The sequence below is a fragment of the Nuphar pumila genome, chromosome 3 (assembly GCF_984573655.1).
Source record: "Nuphar pumila chromosome 3, dmNupPumi1.hap1.1, whole genome shotgun sequence".
Classification (NCBI taxonomy): domain Eukaryota; kingdom Viridiplantae; phylum Streptophyta; class Magnoliopsida; order Nymphaeales; family Nymphaeaceae; genus Nuphar; species Nuphar pumila.
Window position 1 is genome coordinate 53,258,066 of NC_143251.1, and position 26,086 is coordinate 53,284,151.

General features: G+C 37.7%; 1 protein-coding gene and 1 long non-coding RNA gene across 2 annotated transcripts; both read left to right on the forward strand.

Annotated features, from left to right (window-relative positions):
• Positions 1-238: 238 nt before the first annotated feature.
• LOC149842898 (putative glycosyltransferase At5g03795) lies at positions 239-2,735 on the forward strand. The gene is made up of 4 exons (XM_090000759.1): positions 239-262; positions 1,102-1,304; positions 1,549-1,897; positions 2,052-2,735. Exons 1-4 carry the CDS (start codon positions 239-241, stop codon positions 2,733-2,735), a joined length of 1,260 nt encoding a protein of 419 aa, XP_089856885.1.
• A 19,013-nt stretch (positions 2,736-21,748) lies between these two features.
• LOC149842899 (uncharacterized) lies at positions 21,749-24,068 on the forward strand. Its single transcript, XR_016431098.1, has 2 exons — positions 21,749-21,853; positions 22,880-24,068. It is a non-coding gene; the product is annotated as an uncharacterized LOC149842899 (long non-coding RNA).
• The last annotated feature ends 2,018 nt before the right edge of the window (positions 24,069-26,086 follow it).

Sequence of the window (26,086 nt, forward strand, 5' to 3'; positions counted from 1 at the left end):
TTCTTCTTCTTATTCCTCTTGCTGTTCTTTCTCAAAACATTCTTTGAATCCTTCACCACCACCACCTGTTATGGCTTTGCATGCAAGAGAGGAGAGAACACCAGAACAAGCGCAGCCCCCACTTTCTGCAATTGCTTTCTCACCCCCTTTGGCTTTGCATGCAACACAGGAGAGCCCACTACAAAGCCCACCTCCTTCTTTGTTGTTGAACTCTTCTTCAGCCCTTCCCCTCACCAGCATGGCCCCTCTTGCTTCACAATCGGTGAGACATCTTCCAACCCCATCTTTCCCTCATTCTAACTCTTTTGGAAACTGTGCTAGTACTGAAAAAAAAAATAGTTGGTGTTGGTGATGATGGTACTTTTATGATGGAAAGTGGGTACTGCAACTATGTTTCTTTTGTAACTCCTTTTAGTCTTGTGGTTTGTTGTTTTCTAAGCTATTGAAGGTGCTGGCTAAATCATTTTTCCGTTATTATTAAACTATTGATGTGCGGACATAGTATCAGTTCGTTTTATGATATGCTGAATGTTTTAGTTTTCAGAGCTCCCTATCTACAGTAATGTTGATGATGCCTAACATAAACTTCTTTCTCACTCTGTTTGGGAGCCTTGCATGAAATGGAAACACAATTTCCCATGTCTCTCCAACGTATGGTAGGATGGACTTGCCAAAAACATCCTCTTGTGAATGGTGTTGAAATGTGGTGTTGGGGCTGCCAACTGCATTAAGGCTCCCAAACAGCAGAGAGCATGGGAGCACTCGGATTCAAGGCTACCAAACCGAGTGTACTTTTCTTTTTTGGGGAATTATATTGTATGACCTGACCAAATAACATTAACAAGAATTGTGACTCCTAATTAGTATTATTCTCATGTTGCTCTTTTTCAGTTTATTTTTGCTGGAGGTGTTGAATTTAACCTTATGAGAATCTATGGGGATAGAAAATTTTCAGCACTAAGTAGCTCCGTGACTCTTGGTTTTGTTGAAATGGAACAATGCAAAAAGCTGTTAGTTATTGTGTTCCTTTGAGACCATCCTCGTAGGTGGTATGAATTCTCGCTTGCTTCAGTTCTCCCCCTTTCCTTTGTTCTTCTTCAGGTAGGAGAACAGAAGGATGTAAACATTGACAGATTGAATAAAAGGAGGAGGAGATTCAGCAAATTAGGGAAGCTTGAAGCAGCTCTTGCAAGGGCTCGAACCAGAATCCGGGAGGCTGCTCTTTATCAAAACCAGACTTCCATAGAGGATACAGATTACACCCCAAGAGGACCGGTTTATCGGAACTCGTTCGAGTTTCATAGGTAAGTTTTTAAGAGTTTGAACATGTGAATTCCTTGTTGAGGAACTCCGTGTCTGCAATTGAACTGATAAAATATGCATCTTGATTTCTCTCTCCCTCTCTCAAAAAAAAAAAACTGACATATTTCATGAGCAAGCTTAGTTTTGATCAAGATTCCAGTCTTACCATACTATGCTCAATTTAGCTCTTTTTCAGCAGTGCTGTTTCCTTCTATGCTTATTGAATTAAGTCAGTACTTTGTGTAGAAGCTACACTGAAATGGAGAAGATATTTAAGATTTATGTATATAAAGAAGGGGAGCCCCCATTGGTGCACGACGGTCCCTGCAGGAGCATATACTCCACGGAAGGTCGATTCATTCATGAGATAGACCAAGGAAACCGTTTCATAACTAAAGATCCTGATGAAGCTCACGTCTTCTTTCTTCCCTTCAGTGTGGTGAAAATGGTCCGTTTCATTTACATCCGTGAAAGCCGTGACAGCCGCCCAATCAAGCGCTTCGTGGCCGATTACATCAATGTAATTTCCAAGAAATATGGGTATTGGGAGAGAAATCTTGGGGCAGATCATTTCATGGTTTCTTGCCATGATTGGGTGAGAGCAGAACGTTTTTCTTCTATGCTCTGTTTTCTCATGTTCTTTTCATTCAAAGCTTCCTCTTACTTTGTTTTTACTTACTGCTTTCCCTTGTTTCATTTTGTATGTTTGATCTTTTAGATTAGTTGCATTTTGCTTTTGATTAATGCAGGGGCCAGAGACATCGACCGCAACCCCTTACCTATACAACCACTCAATTCGAGTTCTTTGTAATGCCAACACCTCCGAAGGATTTAATCCGTCGAAAGATGCTTCATTGCCGGAAATCAATCTGCGAACCGATAAACTAACCGGGATGCTTGGTGGCCCCTCCCCTTCTCACCGGCCAATCCTCGCTTTCTTCGCTGGAGGAATGCATGGTCCTATCCGACCGCTCTTATTGGAACATTGGAAGGGTAAGGATCGCGATGTTCGAGTCTATGAGTACCTGCCCAAGAACCTCTCTTACTATGGTCTCATGAGGAAGAGCAGGTACTGCATCTGTCCATCTGGCTATGAGGTTGCAAGCCCAAGAATTGTGGAGGCAATCTACTTTGAGTGTGTCCCAGTGATCATCTCAGAGAGCTATGTGCTTCCATTCAGCGACGTGTTGAACTGGGATTCGTTCTCGATCCAGGTGTCAGTGTCAGAGATCAGAAACTTGAAGAAGATTTTGATGGGGATCTCAACAAAAAGGTATATAACCATGCAAAGGAGAGTGAAGCTGGTGCAGAGGCATTTTGTTGTCAACAGCCCTCCAAAGAGATATGATGTCTTCCATATGATCCTTCACTCTGTGTGGCTTAGAAGACTTAACCAACGCCCTCTCATTGATTTGCAAGAATTGGATACATAATTAGGTGTGCAAATCTATCCTCTTCCAGCCCATTCCCATATTCTATTGTGATTTACTAATGTAAATTATTTGGAAAGTTTGAACCATGATTTCTTAGGAGGCTGTTTGTGTTGGGTCTTTCATTTTAGGTTCATAAATAGTTTGCTTTTGAGAGGGAAAGAGTAGCATTTGAATATGGCTTTCTTCTGTTTCATGTGCTACTACTTCACACACACACACACACATTCATGTGCTACTACTTCACACACACACACACACATCATGGCAAACCCCATTTTGAATGGGTGATTGGATTGACTAGAAACCGGTACGTGCGTCGGTGAGTGAGAGATAAGCGTTAGTTGATGGCAGTAGCATTTGATGCCTATGCATAAAAAGCCTATGAACAGGCTAAGCTAACATTATCATATGTATTAGTTTTTTTTTTTTTTGGATAATCCATGGGACAAAACCCCCCCAATCACCGACAAGCACATTGGCTGGCATCCTGTTGGTAAAACCCTTGAGGTCCCCCCTGCCCACCGGGGAGTGCACTTAGCTTCGACCTTACAGTAAGGGACGCCACCAGTGGGTTTCAAACTTGTGATGTCCGTTAAACTTTGACACAAGTCACCCCTACCAGATGTGGATATGATGGTCCACTGTGTTAGAGTTTTGGTTCTCAGTACTCGTGAAGTTTTACACTTTTGACAACAAAACAGGGCCGCGGTCAACATGTTACCTCTGGGCCCGTAAGGGTGGGATATCTGAATGAACCTTACTGGTGGTTTCTTCCCGTTATCAGAAAGGAAAAAGATAAGATGCATAGATAGATGTCTCTGTAATGGGAGTCTTACAGAGAGACATGATGTAAACCGTGTGGAATGATAAGATATAATTGTGATATAATTGTGATGGGCATTTTAGTGTAAAACTGAACATAGAAGCTGTACCATGGAGATGGTCACCTGTTCTTGGTGTCATCAAGTAGTGTTTGGTATGTGCGAGACCTTTGGCATTACAGGAGACTTCATTTTTGGCGGGATATAGAAACAGTCGAGTATGTTGCTTATGTTATGCATAAACATAAATAAATGGGCGATGTTGGTCAAGTGTGTAAACCAAAGGGTGATGGTGTTCAACACTAACGGATATGTCCATCTAAACTGAAATATTGAGAGGGTTATACTGGATTTAGATGATTTACTGTGGGCCTAACATTCAGTGGGGTAATATTTATTGTTTTCTGGACGTGCATCAGTAGGGTCTGTCTTTGTGTGAGAAGGACAATGAATGTACGGCATACAGAGCTTTGGGGCGGTTTCTCTCCCTGTAAATATAAAAAAACTGCTGAAATCTCGATTAATTAGCAAGTTTGCTTTGGTCACAGGTAAGGATAAACAATCACACTTGAAAAGTAGGGATTGATCTTGTGACCAACTTTCAAGGCAAAAATAATCACCAGCTGGCAATCACAATCACAATGGTTGTTATTGTGATTTACAATCATAGGATCTTGAGAAAATCCAAGAATCATATGGCATTGCAAACAAGCCCTAAAAGTTATTGGAATAGAGGGGGATGAAACTGCACTATTCTGGCCAAGTATCCAATGCCTGCTTGAGCACCACTTTGGCATTAAGCAAAGAATCAAACATGTGTTGGCATCACTTGTTCAGCAACCAAGCTGCTTATTATGGTAACCAAAGATATTCCCCGGAGTAGGGCTGTCAAAGGGTTGAGTTGTATTGGGAACCTGACCCCACTGGATAATAAGATTAACATTGCTCCATATCCAGGTCACATTGCTCTAGATCCAGCACATCCAGGTTGACACCTTGATTCAAATTTCAATCATTCTCTTGAAGGAAAGGAGAAGTCTAGATCATATTGAGACTGCGTTGAAACCCAAACAAGGTAAGGCTGAATCAGGCAAGTGTGAATCAGGAAAGAAGAAAGTTCCAAGTCAGAATTTGAAATCCAGGCTGAATCAAGCAAGTGAGTTAGGAAAGAAGAAATATCAAAATCAGAAAGAGTCGACTATAGTAAGCCAACACAATGAGGTTGATTTAGGTAAGTATGAACCAGGAAAGAAGCAGGTTCAAGATAAGAATGAATCAACTATGGTAAGCCAACATAGTGGGTCGACTAAGATGCTCAAGATCAGATCCAGCCAGCTGTCAACACAGTGGGTCGACTATGGTAAGCAAGAGCAATGGAATCCAAGAACAGAAAAAGAATGAATCATGCATGCACATTCATCTTTCCTTTGAGAAAAATCAAAATGAATTTAACATGCAGGAAACAGATTTTAGTGCCAATGTTTCCTCTCAAGCCTTTTCAAATTAAGGAAACGAAGGAAACGTCTAAGGCAGTCCTACAAGGCAGAGAAAAAGACAAAAAACTACCTGTTTTGGATCCTACGATAACACAAGATTATCATTTTTTGTAAAATTTTGTCTTTGGTTTTGTTCAGCTCATCTTGTATAAAGATGATGAATGTTAAGGGATCGACAAACCCGGTTTGCACAGATGAAGACCGAGAAAGGAGCAGAAAGGTAAAAATATGTAACAGGCCTTCTTCAAGGGGGATATCTCACTTATGATTTTTAGATCGATATCCTTGAGTGAAAACCTCTCCTTTAATAAAGGAGAGTTTCTGGTCGAACTCCTCCCCTAGGTAGTTGTTACCCAACAAAATTGAAGATCTATCGATTTTCTCTTTAAGAAGAGAAAATAGGTAACTGACTCACTCCATGTCTATCCAAATGAAGCACATTTGGACGTGTCTCATTTGGATAGGCCCACTATTGGGCGGTTCATGCATTGGAGAGAGACTGGGCCCACCTCTCTCCTCAACGCATGAACCTATGCTTGAACATGACCAACCATGGTCATGTATGACCAACATCTCCCACTTTACCATGTGAATATAATCATGATGTAGGATTTTGCCTCACACTATTGAAATATTTCACTTGCATCAAGGTTCCTGAAATGCTTTTTTTTTTGTTACTCATACAACCATATGTCTTATCAAACATATCTTAATCTCATACAAGATATATGCTTCGAGAACATTTCCTTTGGATTAGCAATCATATCAGATTTAGGTAACTGACTTTGATTTCATTCCTTTCAATCATGTCATGAATATAATGATATTTTATCATGTTAACTTTTATAATTGTCCGCTTCACTCTTCATAAGAGAGATGACAGCTTGGTTATCACAATAAATTTGAACTGACCCATTGGTTATATCCTGCTTCAAATCATTAATAAAGCAGCTTATCTAAACAACAAATATGGCAGCAACATTGCATGCAATATATTCTACTTCTTGAGTATGTTGAGTTATGCAACCTTGTTTTCTATATGACCAGGAAATTACTCCTTCTTTGAGGATAAAAATATATACAGAAGTGGATTTACTATCATCTCTATTGCCTACAAAGTCAGCATCAGAATATATAGTCAATTTTAATGCATCATCTTGAAAATACAATTTCAAGTTTATAGTCCCTTTTAAATATCAAAATATTCTTTTCACAACTTGCTAGTGAAGCCAATCAGGATTACTTTGATAACGACTAACGAGGCCAATAACAAAGTTGATAGCAGGCCTTGTGCATAGTATAACATACATCAAGCTTCCAACAGCTTGTGCATAAGAAACATTTGTTTTTTTCTTGTGCATCACCAGGATTATCGTTCTTGCTCAATTTGACACCTTTTACAATCACTCATTCTAAATTTTTTAAATATAGAATTTATAAATATTTCTTGACTCAAGCTTAAAAGTTTAGAATTTCTATCTCGAGTAATTTTAATTCCAAGAACATAGAATGTGTAACACCCCAATTTTTATAACCCAAAATTGGTGGAATTTTTTTTTAATACATTTAAATCTTTTAGCAGTTAACAGCGGAAAAACACATTGGGCATAAAACTTGGCGTGCTACTTCAGATGAATGCTTGCAAACATATACTTATGGAATTTAAACTTTAACAACTAATTAACTATGCATGAAATAAAAATCAAGTTTCACAATATCCAAAATTAATCACATTTGTCCTTGAATTGAATTAAAGTAAAATCAGAGTTCAGAATTCATGAAGCAGAGGAAAGGTAGGCTCAGTCCCCGTCAAAACCTTCCGCCTTCGCACGTAAGTACCTACTCATTACCTGAAAAATTTTAAACCATATAGGGTCAGACAACATGTCTCAGTAGAGTAATTATGCTAAACTTATAAGACAGAATAACAAGACAAAGATTTCAATAGAAATTTCATAGTTTAACATTTAATTTAACTTAAACAATCATACAACAACTCATGCATGTTTAGAATTTTCATATATAACAGAAAAACATAAATCCATACATTCAAAATACAAAATGCATGAACCATTAAAATGCATGACTTACCATATGCATAAGCTCTTTAAATGCATGCATATTTTCTTATCTTTAGTTACATTTTCTTAATTAGATGATGCATGCGATGCTAAATTAATGCACACACTATTTAAGTTATCACTTCTTAGCCCTGCTGATACGACACAGACAGACATTCTCAGATCAGGACCATGACACAGGATGTGTTTTACATACAGGGGTGGCTTTAGCCTGGTCAGGTCCATTCACTAAGACGGGGTGAGGGACGTTAATACGAGAGAGATTCTCAACACCTTTCAACCCGATGCATCAGTTTTTTCCTCATGAGTACTATAACCTCTACGCTGCAGTCTAATGCAGAGGTTTTCCCCCTAAAATCGTGGGAGGGGAGGAGCAACCTTCTGTGCCCGTAACAGAACTTGCCCCACAAAGTTTTGTATCACCTGCTACTCTCCAAGCAAGTATCTTGAGTTTAATGTCACATGATTACTTGATTACAGTCATACTTTTTATGCAACATCAAACTTAAACCACTTTATGGTCATGGATGAATTCTTATAAAGCATTGGACAAAGTCATATAATTAAACTTGTAACAGACATTTGAGCACATGCGTAGCATAAACATCTTATTCATTTTCACACATCATAATGCATATGCATGTACATGGCCAATGCAACAAGGAGAATATATATGAACATCCATATCAATAAAACAATCATATCATCACGATATCATGGACATACATGTAGTCAACACATTTTTAGAATTTAAAACATAAACTTGTATTCATTGGACCTTTTGATCCTAAATCTTAAATGTGTAACCTTCCATTTACAATTCATGTCATAATCATATAAGATTGCATAAAATCAGACCTGCATAATCATTCACATAATGCATACTAATTCTATAAAGAAATTGAATAAAAACATATATACTATGCACCCTTTGAGCCTTGATTTATGAATTTGCCCTAATTTTTTTTCAATTTCATAACTATGTCCGACTGGTACAGAGCTCACAAAAAATTTTTGGCTCCATGAACAGAGCTGAAATTTTTACAGTATATAGGAATTATTGTTAGCTATCTATAGTCGCAAACCGTTCGTAAAAACTTCTTTGTATGAGAGAGTTATGCATGTTTTACTACAAACCTATTTGTTTTTGTTTAGACTGTTACAGAGACGTGCTCAGTCCATGAACAAAGCTCAAATTTCTACAGTAGATGCATAATGGAGTTAGCTTTCCAACGCAATAATTCGTTCATCAAAACTTATTCGGACAAGGGAGAAACGGCCATTTTACTGAACGGAGGTCAAGTGGAATACCTGGAATTCCGAGATTTGCATTTGGGTGAATCAAACCGAGTCACTCGAATCCCAAGAAAAATTAAAAGAAATAGGGAATACGCCTGAAATAAAATTTTAAAAATTCTAAAATATTCACAGTAGATGAAACACTTCATAATCTATCAATCCAAACTAATACTTGCATAAAAATCATGGAATAAATCAAATACAAATATATTTTACAAATCTATTTCTAAGAAACCAATTTTTATGATAAACCCGATTTCAAAAATGGTTTTCTTTAGGGGAAAACGTGTTTTTGCCATGGATCATTAGATCTGAGTCAAACCCACGGTTAGGAGGGTTTGATCATGATCTAAACTCATGAAAAAGCATCAAAATCCATGCCAAGAACTCTGTTCTTGCAAGAAAAGCATAGAAACCCTACCTTTTGTTGAAAAAAATGTATTTCTTGATTAATAAACGGCCCTTTTTGCTCGATCCACCGATCAGCCCTTTCTTCCAGCAAGGTGAGGACCTTAGATCTCCTCTCCACACCCCTTGAGGCCTGGATCTTGCACTCAAGAACCAAAAGAAACCCTAAAAGAAGAGAATAGGGAAGGGAAAGAGAGGAGAGAGAGGAGAAGGTTTTTGGGGGAGAGAGAAGCTCTCCTTTTTTTTTCAAGTACAAATGAGGAGGGCAAGGGCTATGGGAGGGTTTTATAACCCTTCTTAAACTAGGTTATATGCTGGAATCAATTCCAGCCCTTGATCTCATTAATGAAATTCATTTGGAGCCCTTGATCTCCACTTTGACTTTTCAAACTTTAAATAACCTTGAAAATCACTATACCTTTATTTTCAATTTGAATTTGAAGTAAGATGCCACATAGGATGGGACGGCCCACCTATGGGCTCCTACTAAACTAAAAAAATGGATTTTAATTTATAAAAAAGAAAACTATTATATTAAACTATTATTGAGTAATCATAAAATTCCAATTAAAAATCGTTTTTGTTTTATATAACCACAACTCATGTAAAAATGTAAAGGAATTGAATATAAGTTAATTCCATCTTATTAAGCATATTAATATGTATATTTTTAAAATCTATTTTTGTTAATTTACTTTATTTAAATAATTTTACTTAAAAGAAAATTCAACATTTTCTTTTTAAGTAAGACGTTTTCAATTAGACATCACTTAGAATTTTCTCAGATATCCAAACCATGTAGGGTTTATATTTACTACAATTCACTATAATTAAACCCCTTAATCCTTACGAATATACTCAAACATTAATTTTTAAAGAAATTAGGGTTCTATATTGGCACGAAATTCAAGACATTCACAATGCTATAGAAAAGAACTTAGAAATTTTCGGATATTACATCCAATCCCCCTTAAAAAAAAAATTGTCCTCGAAATTTGGTTAACATTACGTACCGAACAAGTATGGATATTTAGCTCTCATATCAGCCTCGGGCTCCCAAGAACACTCCTCAAGCCCGTGGTGCTGCCATCGTACTTTAACAAGTGGAATTGACTTATTTCGCAACACTTGTTCTCGTCGATCTACTTTCTCTACCGGCCGTTCCTCAAACGTGAGATCTCTCTGAACCTCGACCTTGTCATACTGAATAACATGAGTAAGATCTGGTACATATTTCCTCAACATTGACACATGGAAAACATCATGGATCTTGGAAAACTGAAGGGGAAGTGTCAATCTATACCCGGTGTCTCCTATCCTCTCAAGGATGAGAAACAATCCTACATACCTCGGACTCAATTTCCCTTTCTTGCCGAACTAAAATACGCTCTTGGTTGGTGATACTTTGACAAACACATGATTACCAACCTCAAAAGAAACCTCTCACCTCTTTGGATCTGCATAACTCTTCTGACAGCTCTGCGCTGTCAAAAGCCTCTTACGAATCAACTGTACTTGATCCGTATAATGCTGCAAAACTATAGCCGATTCAACAGTTCGATCACCTACCTCGCTCCAACAAACAGGGGACCTACAGGGTCGCCCGTACAATGTCTCATATGGAGTCATGCCGATACTCGAATGATAACTGTTATTGTAGGCAAACTCAGCTAACTTTAGGTGCTTACTCCAGTCACCTATCTACTCCAATGCACACGCTCGCAACATATCCTCGAGTGTTTGAATAGTCCTCTCTGTCTGACCATTCGTTTGGGGGTGAAAAGTTGTGCTAAACTTAAGCTTTGTCCCCAAAGCTTTTTGAAGTTGTCCCCAAAACTTTGACGTGAATCTAGGATCCCTGTCTGAGATAATCGAAACAGGTATCCCATGTAATCTGACAATCTCGTCGACATATAAATCTGCCAAACTCTCCAAGGTTTGATTCGCCCTGGTCAGTAAGAAGTGTGCCGACTTTGTAAGGCGATCCACAATCACCCAAATGGTGTCATACTGCTGGCGTGTCTTGGGTAGACCTACCACAAAGTCCATGGTAATGTCTTCCCACTTCCACTGCAGAATCTCAATCGACTGCATCATACAGCCTGGTCTCTGGTGCTCTATCTTGACCTGCTGACAGATTAAGCATCTTGACATGTATTCAGCGACGTCTCTCTTTATGTCAGGCCACCAGTAATTCCTCTGAAGATCCTTATACATCTTGGTGCTTCCGGGATGTATAGTAAATCTGGTACGATGCGCCTCATCCAACAACTCTTTCCTCAACTGGGGCTCTGCGGGCACCCAGAGCCTCTGGTCGTACCAGATGCTTCCATCCTCCTCTAAGTGCAATGCTGATTGATCTTGCTTGCATGCTGCAATCCTCTTATTAAATTCAGGGTTATCCTTTTGTTGGGCGATGATCCGGTCCATGAGTTCTGTCTGCACTGCCGTGCTAGTAATCTGAATCTGACACGATTCTGCTTCAAAAGGCTTCCAGTCTATCAGGTCTTTGAGTAATCTCCACTCACTGCTGATAAAACTCGCAAGGCTCCCTGCCTTTCTACTCAAAGCATCAGCTACTATATTGGCTTTGCCTGGATGATAAGAAATAGAGAAGTCGTAATCTTTTAGAAATTCTAACAATCGTCTCTGCCTCATGTTCAAATCCTTTTGTGAGAAGATATATTTGAGGCTCTTATAATCTGAGAAGACCTCAAATTGCTCACCGTACAAATAATGTCGTCATACATTTAGTGCAAAGACTACTGCAGCAAGCTCCAAGTCGTGAGTGGGGTAGTTTCGCTCATGCACCTTCAGCTGACGTGATGCGTAGGCGATCACCTTGCCGTGCTGCATCAAAACGCATCCCAAACCAGTACCTGATGCATTACTGTAAATCACAAAGCCTCCTTGCCCAGAAGGCAATGTGAGTATAGGGGCTGTAGTAAGCCTCTTCTTCAGCTCTTGAAAGCTTTCTTCGCATTGCTGGGTCCAGACAAACTTAATTCCTTTACGAAGTAGTTTTGTCATAGGTGAAGCGATCTTCGAAAAATCCTGAATGAAACGACGATAATAGCCTACAAGTCCGAGAAAACTGCGTATATCTGAGACGCTCTTAGGCTGTCTCCAATCTATGACTGCTTCCACCTTGGCAGGGTCGACTGACACCCCATCTTTAGAGATTACGTGACCCAAGAACATAACTTGATTCAGCCAAAACTAGCACTTCGAGAACTTAGCATATAGATGATGTTGTCGAAGTGCTTCAAGGACAATCCTTAGATGCTCCCTATGATCTTCCTTGCTCTCGGAGTAAATTAGGATATCGTCTATAAATACGATCACGAAAAGGTCTAGGTAAGGCCGAAAGATCTTATTCATCAGGTCCATAAATGCCGCAGGGGCATTTGTTAACCCGAAAGGCATCACCAAAAACTCGTAATGGCCGTATCGCGTCCTGAATGTTGTCTTTTGCACATCGCATTCTTTGATCTTCAGTTGATGGTACCCTGATCGAAGATCAATCTTAGAGAAGACCTTGGCCTCTCGAAGTTGATCAAACAAATCATCGATCCTAGGAAGAGGATATTTGTTTTTTATTGTTACCTGATTCAGCATCCTATAGTCAATGCACATACGCATTGACCCATCATTCTTTTTGACGAACAATACCGGAGCTCCCCAAGGTGAAACACTAGGCCGAATAAAGCCTTTATCCATTAATTCTTGCAGCTGCTTCTTTAGCTCCTCTAACTCTGCTGGGGCCATATGATAGGGTGCTTTAGATATCGGGGTCGTTCCAGGCACCAACTCTATCGCAAAGTCCACCTCTCTGGTAGGCGGTATGCCTGGCAGGTCATCTGGAAAAACGCCTGAAAAATTTTGAACTACGTCCAAGTTTTCCAGTGGTGCAGTACTGGGGTCTATCAAAGAAACACTGGCCAAAAAGGCCTCACACCCCTTTTCTACACAACGATGTGCCTTTAATGCTGAGATAAGTCGTCCTTTGCTCTCCTTTTTACAGGCCTTGTACTCGAGTACAGGCTGATCAGGGTGAGCAAATTGAATGCGTCGCTCATGACAAAGCATACAAGCGTAATGCTCATACATCCAATCTATGCCAAGAATTACATCATAACCGACCATATCCAACAGGATAAGATTGGCAGGGAGGTTCTGCCCTTCTATCATAACCTCTACTCTAGATAGATAGATACGAGCGATAGAGCTACCGCTCGAAGGTGTGATAACTTCCAGAGTATATCCCAAAGAAGTCGGCGTGACACCAATCAAATTCGCAAAACGTACGGATACGAAGGAATGCGTAGCATCAGTGTCAAAAAGAACTTTAGCATCAAACTTTGCAATAGGGATTGTACATTCAATGACGTTGGCATCTTCTTGCAACTCCTCTGCAGAAGTCGCATATACGCGTCCAGTAGCTTTCTTCTGACCTTGCGGCTAGGACTGCTGAGGTCGCTGCTGCTGTGGTCCTCTAGAAACAGGGGCAACTCCCTCCTGAGTTGGCTTCATAGGGCAGTCTTTGATGAAGTGACCTTGTTTTCCACATCTCAGACATGCACCCGAGACTCTATAGCAGACTCCAGGGTGCCTCTTATTGCAGTGCGTACATACTGCATAAGACTGCGGTGCTGGTGTGCCGCCCTGTTGTCCCTTGGCCTTCTTTGCGGGTGGCGCCTTACTACTCTCCACTGTTGGTCGAGGAGCCTTATTCCCATTGCCCTTCGACTTGTCGAAACGGCTAGGCTGAGTCTTCTTAGAAGACTCCCAGTCATCCTGCGTCACAAAGACATCGTTACGATCTATCGAGATTGTTTTTGAAAAAAACAAAACAAAAGTTGGTTCTAGTTTTCCCCACCTGAAGTACTGTGGCCATCTCGATGGTCTGGTTGAGGTTTTGAGGACGGCTAGTCAGCACTCTCGTCCTCAGGCCATCACATAAACCCTGCACATACTTCTTAGTCCGCGCCTCGTCAGTGGTATAAGTATGCGGGCAGTACTTCTCTAAATGTCGGAAACGTGTAGTGTACTCTGCCACCTTCATGGACCCCTGTCGAAGATCTAAAAACTCTTGTTTGTTACGATCGTGCGCGTATTGGGGAAAGTAGGTGTCCATGAATACTGCTGTAAACTCCTCCCATGTGAGGGCGCGTCGCTCATCAGGCGTATAGCGTACTTCGCGTGTCGTCTCCCACCAGCCCTTGGCATCCCCTTGGAGCCGATAAGTGGCAAAAGAAACCTGCCTCTCAGCGAGAACCTCGAGAATCTCGAAAATCTCGCTTATGGCGCGAACCCATTCCTCCGCTGCATCCGGATCTTCCTTACCAGTGAAAGCAGGAGGGCTCAATTCCATGAAGCGCTTGTACGACGCCCCATTGGTTGCGACAGCTGCTGCCGCAATATGTCCTTCATGCCGAAGGCCTGCACCATTGCCATTACCTTCGTTGCTGGCATGGTTCTGATAATAGGCCGTCAGATTTGCGAGGGCTTCAAAAATAAAGTCCCTCTGAGCAGTCCAACCTGGGGGCTGTCTTCCGGCCATCTAAAGACACACACATTGATTCAGATTACTTATAAGTTGGGTATAAATACAAAATTCTCATTCATGTAATCCTATCAGATCTACGTTCTGATTCTTATCGCATTTATCAACAGAAATAATTATAGACATACAATTTTTACAACAAGTCATCAAAACAAATAGAAATGAAAGCATACTTACAGCGATGGTGGTCGGTTGGACGAGCTTTGAGCCATGCTTTCCTTATACTCTGATACCATGTTTGTAACACCCCAATTTTTATAACCCGAAATTGGTGGAATTTTTTTTTTTAATACATTTAAATCTTTTAGCAGTTAACAGCGGAAAAACACATTGGGCATAAAACTTGGCGTGCTACTTCAGATGAATGCTTGCAAACATATACTTATGGAATTTAAACTTTAACAACTAATTAACTATGCATGAAATAAAATTCAAGTTTCACAATATCCAAAATTAATCACATTTGTCCTTGAATTGAATTAAAGTAAAATCAGAGTTCAGAATTCATGAAGCAGAGGAAAGGTAGGCTCAGTCCCCGTCGCAACCTTCCGCCTTCGCACGTAAGTACCTACTCATTACCTGAAAAATTTTAAACCATATAGGGTCAGACAACATCTCTCAGTAGAGTAATTATGCTAAACTTATAAGACAGAATAACAAGACAAAGATTTCAATAGAAATTTCATAGTTTAACATTTAATTTAACTTAAACAATCATACAACAACTCATGCATGTTTGAATTTTCATATATAACAGAAAAACATAAATCCATACATTCAAAATACAAAATGCATGAACCATTAAAATGCATGACTTACCATATGCATAAGCTCTTTCAATGCATGCATATTTTTTTATCTTTAGTTATATTTTCTTAATTAGATGATGCATGCGATGCCAAATTAATGCACACACCATTTAAGTTATCACTTATTAGCCCTGCTGATACGACACAGACAGACATTCTCAGATCAGGACGATGACACAGGACGTGTTTTACATACAGGGGTGGCTTTAGCCTGGCCAGGTCCATTCACTAAGACGGGGTGAGGGACGTTAATACGAGAGAGATTCTCAACACCTTTCAACTCGATGCATCAGTTTTTTCCTCATGAGTACTATAATCTCTACGCTGTATTCTAATGCAGAGGTTTTCCTCCTAAAATCGTGGGAGGAGAGGAGCAACCTTCCGTGCCCGTAACAGATCTTGCCCCACGAAGTTTTGTATCACCTGCTACTCTCCAAGCAAGAATCTTGAGTTTAATGTCACATGATTACTTGATTACAGTCATACTTTTTATGCAACATCAAACTTAAACCACTTTATGGTCATGGATGAATTCTTATAAAGCATTAGACAAAGTCATATAATTAAACTTGTAACAGACATTTGAGCAAATGCGTAGCATAAACATCTTATTCATTTTCACACATCATAATGCATATGCATGTACATGGCCAATGCAACAAGGAGAATATATATGAACATCCATATCAATAAAACAATCATATCATCACGATATCATGGACATACATGTAGTCAACACATTTTTAGAATTTAAAACATAAACTTGTATTCATTGGACCTTTTGATCCTAAATCTTAAATGTGTAACCTTCCATTTACAATTCATGTCATAATCATATAAGATTGCATAAAATCAGACCTGCATAATCATTCACATAATGCATACTAATTCTATAAAGAAATTGAATAAAAACATATATACTATGCACCCTTTGAGCCTTGATTTATGAATTTGCTCTAATTTTTTTCCAATTTCATAACTATGTCCGACTAGTACAGAGCTCACAGAAAATTTTTGGCTTCATGAACACAGCTGAAATTTTTACAGTATATAGGAATTATTGTTATCTATCTATAGCCGCAAACCGTTCGTAAAAACTCCTTCGTATGAGAGAGTTATGCATGTTTTACTACAAACTTATTTGTTTTTGTTTAGACTGTTAGAGACATGCTCGGTCCATAAACAGAGCCCAAATTTCTACAGTAGATGCACAATAAAGTTAGTTTTCCAATGCAACAATCCGTTCATCAAAACTTTTCCGGACGAGAGAGAAACAACCATTTTACTGAACAAAGGTCAAGTGAAAAACCTGGAATTCCGAGATTTGCATTTGGGTGAATCAAACCGAGTCACCCGAATCCCAAGAAAAATTAAAAGAAATAGGGAATACGCCTGAAATAAAATTTCGAAAATTCTAAAATATTCACAGTAGATGAATCACTTCATAATCTATCAATCCAAACTAATACTTGCATAAAAATCATGGAATAAATCAAATACAAATATATTTTATAAATCTATTTCTAAGAAACCGATTTTTATGATAAACCCGATTTCAAAAATGGTTTTCTTTAGAGGAAAACATGTTTTTGCCATGGACCATTAGATCTGAGTCAAACCCACGGTTAGGAGGGTTTGATCATGATCTAAACTCATGAAAAAGCATCAAAATCCATGCCAAGAACTCCGTTCTTGCAAGAAAAGCATAGAAACCCTACCTTTTGTTGAAAAAATGTATTTCTTGATTGATGAACGACCCTTTTTGCTCGATCCACCGATCAGCCCTTTCTTCCAGCATGGTGAGGACCTTAGATCTCCTCTCCACACCCCTTGAGGCCTGGATCTTGCACTCAAGAACCAAAAGAAACCCTAAAAGAAGAGAATAGGGAAGAGAAAGAGAGGAAAGAGAGAAGAGGGTTTTTGGGGGAGAGAGAAGCTCTTTTTTTTTTCAGCACAAATGAGAAGGGCAAGGGCTATGGGAGGGTTTTATAACCCTTCTTAAACTAGGTTATTTGGTGGAATTAATTCCAGCCCTTGATCTTATTAATGAAATTCATTTGGAGCCCTTGATCTCCACTTTGACTTTTCAAACTTTAAATAACCTTGAAAATCACTATACCTTTATTTTCAATTTGAATTTGAAGTAAGATGCCACATAGGATGGGACGGCCCACCTATGGGCTTCTACTAAACTAATAAAAATGGATTTTAATTTATAAAAAGGAAACTATTATATTAAACTATTATTGAATAATCATAAAATTCCAATTAAAAATCGTTTTTGTTTTATATAACCACAACTCATGTAAAAATGTAAAGGAATTGAATATAAGTTAATTTCATCTTATTAAGCATATTAATATGTATATTTTTAAAATTTACTTTTGTTAATTTACTTTATTTAAATAATTTTACTTAAAAGAAAATTCAACATTTTCTTTTTAAGTAAGACGTTTTCAATTAGACATCACTTAGAATTTTCTCAGATATCCAAACCATGTAGGGTTTATATTTACTACAATTCACTATAATTAAACCCCTTAATCCTTACGAATATACTCAAACATTAATTTTTAAGGAAATTAGGGTTCTATATTGGCACGAAATTCAAGACATTTCACAATGCTATAGAAAAGAACTTAGAAATTTTCGGATATTACAGAATGCCTCTCTCACGTCTTTCATCTTGAATTGAGAATTTAAGCATGACTTGGTTTTGACAATCATATCATTGTCGTTTCTAGTCAAAAGAATGGCATTCACACATAGTGAGAAGATAGCAAATTTGCTCCCACTTTTTCAGATATAAACACAGTGGTCAAATTTATTTGCCACAAATCTCAATGAAATAATTACGTTATGAAACTTTAAGTACCACTAACGTGGTGATTGCTTGAGTCCGTATAGGGATTTTTTCAACCTATATACTTTATCTTCTTGGCCTTTAATAATATAGCTTTCAGGTTGTTTTATGAAAATGGTTTCCTTAAGCTCACCATTTAGAAATATGGTTTTAACAACCATTTGATGTAGATCTAGATTGTAATGAGCTACAATAGTGAGAATTATCCTTATTGAGGCAAATTTTGCAACAGGTGAATATGTATCAACATAGTATAACTCTTCATTTTGAGAAAAAATTTTAGCTACCAATCTAGCTTTAAATTTATCAATAGTACCGTTAGATTTGAATTTTTTATTTAAAATCCATTTGCATCCAATGGATTTTCTTTTCTTAGGTAAATCAGTCAATTCTCAGACTTGGTTTTTCTCAATGAACTCAATTTCCTCGTCCATGGCTTTTACCTAGTATGTTAACTCATGTGATTTTATTGTCTCATTATATGATAGGTTATCTTTTATATCATCAAGGTCTACGGCATAACGCAGTTCCTCCAACAAGTAGACATAATAGTCATCCAAGTATGGTGGGGGAGCTCTAGACCTCTTGTAGCCAACCTGAGTCTGATGAGAAGAAGACAGAGAACTAGCAGTTGGTTCATCATTACTTAAGTGATTTTATGAGTCATCAGAGTTGTAATATAAATCAAAAGGATAATCTCCATTTATTTCAGAAATAATTGGTTTCATGTTTTGATCTTCTAAGAATACAACATCTCTACTTTCGATTAAACCCTTATCTGAATGAAAAAATTTATAACCTTTGGATCATTTGGAATATCTAATCAAGATACACCTTATAGATCTTATATTGAGTTTATCGCTTGATTGCTCTATAACCTTTATATGAGTTAATGAACCTCATCTATGGAGGTGACTTAGGTTAGGTTTTTTTTTTCTTCCATAATTCATAAGGTGCAGAGACAATAGCCTTACAAGGAACCTAATTTAAAACATATGTTGTATGTATCGCTTCTTCTCAAAATACTTTGGGTAATGAAGCATTAGATAACATGCATCTAATGATGTTAAGAAGAGTCCTATTATATCTTTCAGCCATACCATTTTGTTGAGGTGTACCTGGAGTCGTAGTTTGAGGTCTGATCTCATTAGCCCTAAAATATTCAAAAAATTCATTTGAGGTATATTCTTCTCTTCGATCAGACCGTAAAACTTTAATCTTTCTACCAAGTTGGGTTTCAACTTCTTGACGATATTCTTTAAATTTTTTTAATGTTTCATACTTATGTGTTATAAGATATACATAATTATATCTTGAATAGTCATAATTAAAAGATATAAAATATTGCATTCATTTATGAGTGAGTCTTGAAGGGGCCATAAATATTAGTGTGGATGATTTTTAATAATTCAAATACTCTAATTACATTATGTAGAAATGGTTTTCTTATAATTTTACCATAAATACAAGGTTCACATTTGTGAAAAGAATATTCATCAAAGTCAGGCATTAGATTTAATTCTATAAGTTTCTTCATTTTCTTTAAATTAATATGTATGTGTCTTTGGTGTCATACATTCACATCCACATTAAGGACATTATCAATATAAATAGAAATATATAAAATTTTATTCATCTCAAAATTTGAGATTTTAAACAGACCATGTTGTTTATCAAAAACCCCTTCAAACAAAACTCGGTTGTGTTTTTTCATAGTAATACTTTCAGGTAAAAACCTAACTTCAAAACACTTAGCAACCAGTGCTGAAACTGACACTAGTTTTCATCTCATGGACGGCACAAACAAAATATTTAATAACAGAATATTGTTCTTTGAAGTGTCAATACGATAAGTTTCAACACCTATAACATCAGAGTAGGTGTTGTTTCCCATATACACCCGATGTTCCCCAAGTTTATACTCAATCATGTCCACAATTTCTTTCTTACTCTTGGCTATATGTTGTGTCACTCCAAAGTCCACCCACCATCCAGAAAGTGTTTGGTCTGCATATGAGCATTTCGATATCACATAGATTATATCATGTCTCTTTTTTTGCTTGCCATTTTTGTTATTTGGCTAACTCCAACAATCTTTCTTGAAATGTTTAGGTTTTTTACACTTGAAACACTTCGTTTGAGAGGCGGTTGTCTGCGACTTGCAGAATGTTAGACCTTTTTTTTATCAAATTTGCCATTACTTTTAAAAAACTTTCTTTTAAAATATGGGTGCTTGGAAGGACTATGGCTATTGTTTGGAGCATCTTTAGCAAAATGTAATTTATTCTTCTTGTCTTGTTGCATATATTGTTGCTCAATTTTAAGTTGAGCTAGTAGCTCTTCTAGTGTCAAGTTTTTAGAGTTCAATCTAAGAGCAGTTTGAACAATCTTTCATGGAGATAGGAGGCTATGCAGAATAGTAGATATCTGCATACGATCAGAAATCACATTTTCAATGATTACCAAGTCTTTTGCTATTACTAATATTTTATTCACGTGGTCAACTACATTGTCATTTTCTTGCATCGTACATGAATTATATTGCTCTAAGAGCAATTGAACGTGAGTTCTTGAAGTTGTATCATATTCCTTCGAAATAACTTCAAACATTGACTTTGCAGTAGGGTAATCTTCGAACACCCTAATGAGATCATCATTCATGTAGGTAAGCATGATGGTTCTGCCTAACATGTTATCTTTTTTATATTTAAGATAAGCATTTTTATCTGCTTTAGGGGCTTTGTCACTAGGGTCTCTCATTTCAATAGTCAGAGCATTCTCGATGCCCTCTAAGGTCAAAACAAGAGTAATCCTCCTCTTTCAAATATGAAAATTGATTCTATTCAATTTATCAGTTTTGGCAAACTCAGTAGCACAAACCCTACTAGACATTTTTTTAGTTTTAAGTATTTTATGTTGACAAAATATGATACAAATATGTTCAATATTCAACAAGAAGATAAATATCACAACATTAGCCATGAACTTACAAAATATCATGTTCACAATCTGTAAATTCATGATATTAAACATACTTGTCATACAAATAAAAGTAAAATGTGGCATACACTCAATTTTTAACTTATTTCAATTAAAACAAAGTTTTATGAGGTAAACTGCAAACTCTAAGCATTTTTCTATAATTTCAAAAAAGTCAGAGATTTGTACCAAAAAGTAAAACCCCCAAAAAAAATAAACAAAACTTTCAAAATTACAAAAAAAAAAATAATTCAAGGGGATTTTTGAGAATTTAAAAAAAGATAAGAGCTTGTCTTGGGTATTTTCCAGAATACACGTCTCTTTCTAAAATTTACCAAAAATCGAGGGCCCTATTTTATAAAATAAAGGGTACAGGCATAAAATTTAAAATTAACAGAGGGCAGAGAAGTAAAATTACAAAAGCATGATATAAGTGAAATTAACAGAAAAGAACAGGAGCAAATTAGTAAATGAACCAAAAAAAGATATGATTGGTATTTATAAAAAAGACCAGGGGCAAAACGGCAAAATTGCATGTGAAAGAATATAAAACAAAAATGATGGTTCGAGAAACCCTATTCTTGAACAAGTTTTTTTTTGTTCATTTATCTTCTGCGGGCGTTCTTCAGACCCACCGCTTCTTCAACTTCTTCGAGCTTTCGGCGACCTCAATCTAGTGGATTGAGAATGGAAAAAGAGGTGTATTACCTCTGATTTATCTTGAGACAAGAAAAAAAAAAGAAAAATCATCGGAGATGCACCATCGATGGAGGGAAAACAAAAAAAAGTGATACAGGTGAGGGGATCTTCTTCCTCCTCCCCCCTTTTTTTTGGTTCCTCAGAATAGAGGTCGTCGGATACCAATGACCCACTATGTTTTCTCTTCTTTTCTTTTTTCTTTTTTTTAAGGAATCAAACATCTGATCCCAGTGACCAAGGTCACCAGAATTCGGCTACTTCGTGAGGGTAGATGCAGACCTTGATTTGGGTCTGCCTCTTCTAAAAAAAATTGGTGAAGAGGTTATTTTTTTTTTGTTTCTCCTAGTGACAACAAAAAAATGTTCCTTAAGTTTTGTTTTGTTTTAGATGCCTTAAGGCGGTTACAGAGGACACTAGAAACCAACGACCTCCTTTTGGCTGACCTTGATTCAGGGTCTGTGTTTTTTTTTTATGCTTTTGTTTTTTTTTTATAAAAAGTGGAACCCCAAAAAGAAAAAAAATGTTGGAAAAAATGAAGAGATGAGGTTTCAGTTACTCTGCTTTCTAAGAAAAAAAATAAGAGAGGGGTTTTACTGGGTTTAAAAAAAAAATCTTTTTTTTTTTATAAATAGACCTCGATTGAGGGTCTTCTCTTGCTAGTCAGAGGGATTTTGCCTCCTCCCTCTTCATTTTTTTGTCTTATTGCATTTTTTGTTTAGATTTAGAGACAGGGGTCGTCAGAATCCGACGACCTACCAGTTACAGTCTTAAAAAAAATGATTGCCTTTATCTGAAAGAAAGAAAGAAAAAACTCATTTCTATGTTATATAAATATAAATATATATATTATTCTATTCTTCGGTGGCCGGATTTCCACCGACTTTGGTTGGAAATCTAGTTACAGGGGATGAGGGGTCACCGGTTCAGACATAGTTAGGCCCCTCTGATTTCAATAGCCACACACAGAGAAGAGAAAAAAATACTGAATGAGGAAGATTTTTCCTCTTTAGGGTTTCTCTTCCTTTTTTCAAAAAAAAGTGGGGGGACCGGTTTTCTGGCAAAACCTCAAAACAAAAAAAAGTTTTGTACTAATTGTGCTCGTTGTTTCTTTGTGTTTGATCAGCGATCGCGATTTGCGGCTTCGAGTGGCAATCTACAACTTTGATCGACGATCGGTGACTTCGAACAACAAGTTGGGGGCAGAACTGTGCACGGTAGGAACATGTGCTCTGATACCACTGAAGGAATCGACAAACCTGTTGTGTGCAAATGAAGACCGAGAAAGGAGCAAAGAGGTAAAAATGTGTAACAAGCCTTCTTCAAGGGGGATATCTCACTTGTGATTTTTAGATCGATATCCTTAAGTGAGAACCTCTCCTTTAATAAAGGAGAATTGTTGGTCCAACTCCTCACCTGGGTAGTCGTTACCCAGCGAAATAGGAGATCTACCGATTTTCTCTCTAAGGAGAGAAAATCGATAACTGACTCACTCTATATCTATCTAAATGAAGCACATTTGAGTGTGCCTCATTTGGATAGGCCCACTACTAGGTGGTTCATGTGTTAGAGGGAGAGTGGGCACACCTCTCTCCTCAACGCATGAACATGGCCAACCACGATCATGTATGACCAATAGGATGAGCTGATTAAAATAATATAGTGAAGAGAGGCGATATTATGATCGTGGATGTAGGTCACATAGACCGAACCACATTAAACAGTCTTGTTATTCTGTTTCCTTTTCTCACTTGGACTCTCTCCGAGAGCGTTCTTGGCTTGGTTGTAGGATTAAAAACTTTGAGAGAGATCTGGAAGACCCTTGTAAACGCTCGCTCAAGATTTTCAAGAGCGAAAATTTTACCTAATGCAACAAATAACCTCTCTAATGAGGTAGTGACTCTATCACTGCTTACATAAGCAAGTTCAAAGGATTTTTTGATGATCTTGCTGCCATTTGAAAGTTCATAGAGGATAGGGCCAAAGTATTTTGCCTTCTCCAGGGACTTGGGCAATGATATAAATCCTTTGTCACATCCATGCTCAAGGCCCCTGTACCTTCATATACGAAGGTGATACCCATGCTCCAGAGTCATGAGACCAAAACTAAGATCCAAGATACTTAAAACTCTAAGCAAATTGCTTTTTATGTTCATCAAAATACCTCAAAAAAGAAAGGGAATCAAAGATAAAACAAGGGGCGTGGGAATGAACCAAAGGAAAATGCTCACGATAATAAAATGGATCAAGATGTTGGCCATCAGCACCCCATCGTTCAAAATCAAGGAAACTCGAGCAGTCCAGAAGAAAAGAAATACAAGAATGTGGTGTCATATCTATAATAGGAATAACCACTCGACCATAAACTGCTTTAACCACTTCAATCATGCCTTACAATCTGTCGAGGTCCCTCAAGCTCTTGCTGCCCAAACCATAGCCGATAGTTAATATTTTGAATGGATACCAGTGTTCATTTGACAAGTAATATTGGTAAGATATTTAATCTCAAAGGATATGCTGGTCATGATTGTGTGATGGTAGGAAATAGAGAAAAACTGAACATTTATCACACCGGCGACACCAAAATTGATTCAAAACCATCACTGATCACCTTGAGAAATGTTTTATATGTCCTGAAAATTAAAAAAGATCTCCTATCAATCAGCCAACTACCTTTGCCATATGCTTTTGAATTTTTTGCCTCTGGTTGTGTGATAAAGGATAGGGTAACGAACCGGATAGTGGCGACTGGGAGTAAGAAAGGAGGGCTCTACATGTTGGAACAAGGTCTCATAGCATGTTTTGTGAACCGACTTAAGATGACTACATAGGAGAGATGGCACGAGACTCTCGAACAAAATGGGGTCTCCGAACTTTAGAAACGTTACTAAATTGGGTCTCATTATGCTTTTCATGCCAAACTTCCTAAAAGATTTTGGGTCGAAGCATTCTCTACCCCTATTTTTTTAATAAATAGATTACCTTCATCAAGCTTAAAAAAAATCTCTCCTTTCTTCAAATTTCATGGCACTCACCCTAACTATTGCTTTTTACGTGTTTTTGGAAGTTGGCTTTTTTCCATATCTACGTGATTATTGCAATAACAAATTTGATCAAAAAACTCTTCTTTGTGTTTTCTTAGGGTATAGTGTTCACTATAAAGGTTATAAATGTTTGTACCCACCAACCAGAATGATATATATTTCTCGACATGTCTTAGATGATCATCCATCCAACCTTTTAAAAAATCGGCCTTTTTATACAAAGATGATGGTGTTGAGGGGGAGATTAGATCGTATCCAGATTGGGATGTTGATGTTTCTATGAAGAATTCGAGTGATAACAATGGGAATGGTCCTAAAAAATCGATAATCCCAATGTTAACCGAGACTGCTTAGGTGGATCTTGTGAAAATGTCAACCATGTTCTCAACGATAGCTGTGAAAGTCATACTCAAGAAAACGCAGACAATATCATTAGTGAAAACATTGAAAGTGCTATTGGAGCTGCTGGACATGAGTTGCAGCGTCAACCTCATATTTTTGTCCATGAGAATGATAACGCTATGCAGACCACCACAGCACTTGTGAAAATGTCGATTGTTTGTGTTGCAGGACGTGAGTTACAGCAGCAGCCTTATACTTTTAGCAATGAAAATGTCAATCAGTCCACCATAGTGTTAATGAAAACAATGACAATTCTGTTGGAGCTGCTGACCATGAGCAACAGTCTCAGATTTTTTAAGAATCTGTTACTCATGATCAGCGTGAAGGTCAAGACATTTCAACGTCTTTGATCCTAGATGAACCAGACTAGTGAAAACGTTCAAGCAGGGTCCAACAGAGATGAAATTATTGTTCTTCAAGAAGGATCTAATCATGGCATCAACAAGCAGGTTATTACTAGATCCATGCATGGGATTTTTAAGCCAAATCCCAAATATGTCTGCATATTGTTAAAATCGTTCCTAAGAAACCTCAAAATATTAGGGCTGCCCTTTCTCATCCAGGATAGAAGGCAACCATGGAGGAAGAGATGGAAGCTCTTTTCGCCAATGATACTTGGGATCCCATTCCTAAACAAGTTAATGATAATGTTGTGGGCTCAAAATGGGTCCACGTTAATTTAAAACCTTATGGGCCCCTGATCGTCTCAAAGCCTGCCTTGTTGCTCGAGGATTCAATCAAATTAAAGGCATCAATTTTTAAGAAACCTTCTCATGTCATAAGGCCAAGTAGCATTAGGACAATTATTATTACTGTCAAAGGATGGGATATTCATCAAATTGATATTAAAAATATTTTTCTTTATGGGATTTTGAAAGAGAAAGTTT

Coding starts and splice junctions, on each gene's coding strand:
- LOC149842898 (XM_090000759.1), top strand. CDS start 239: ATGGCCCCTCTTGCTTCACAATCG. Junction 1,305..1,548: donor AACTCGTTCGAGTTTCATAG/GTAAGTTTTTAA, acceptor TACTTTGTGTAG/AAGCTACACTGAAATGGAGA. Junction 1,898..2,051: donor TGGTTTCTTGCCATGATTGG/GTGAGAGCAGAA, acceptor TGATTAATGCAG/GGGCCAGAGACATCGACCGC.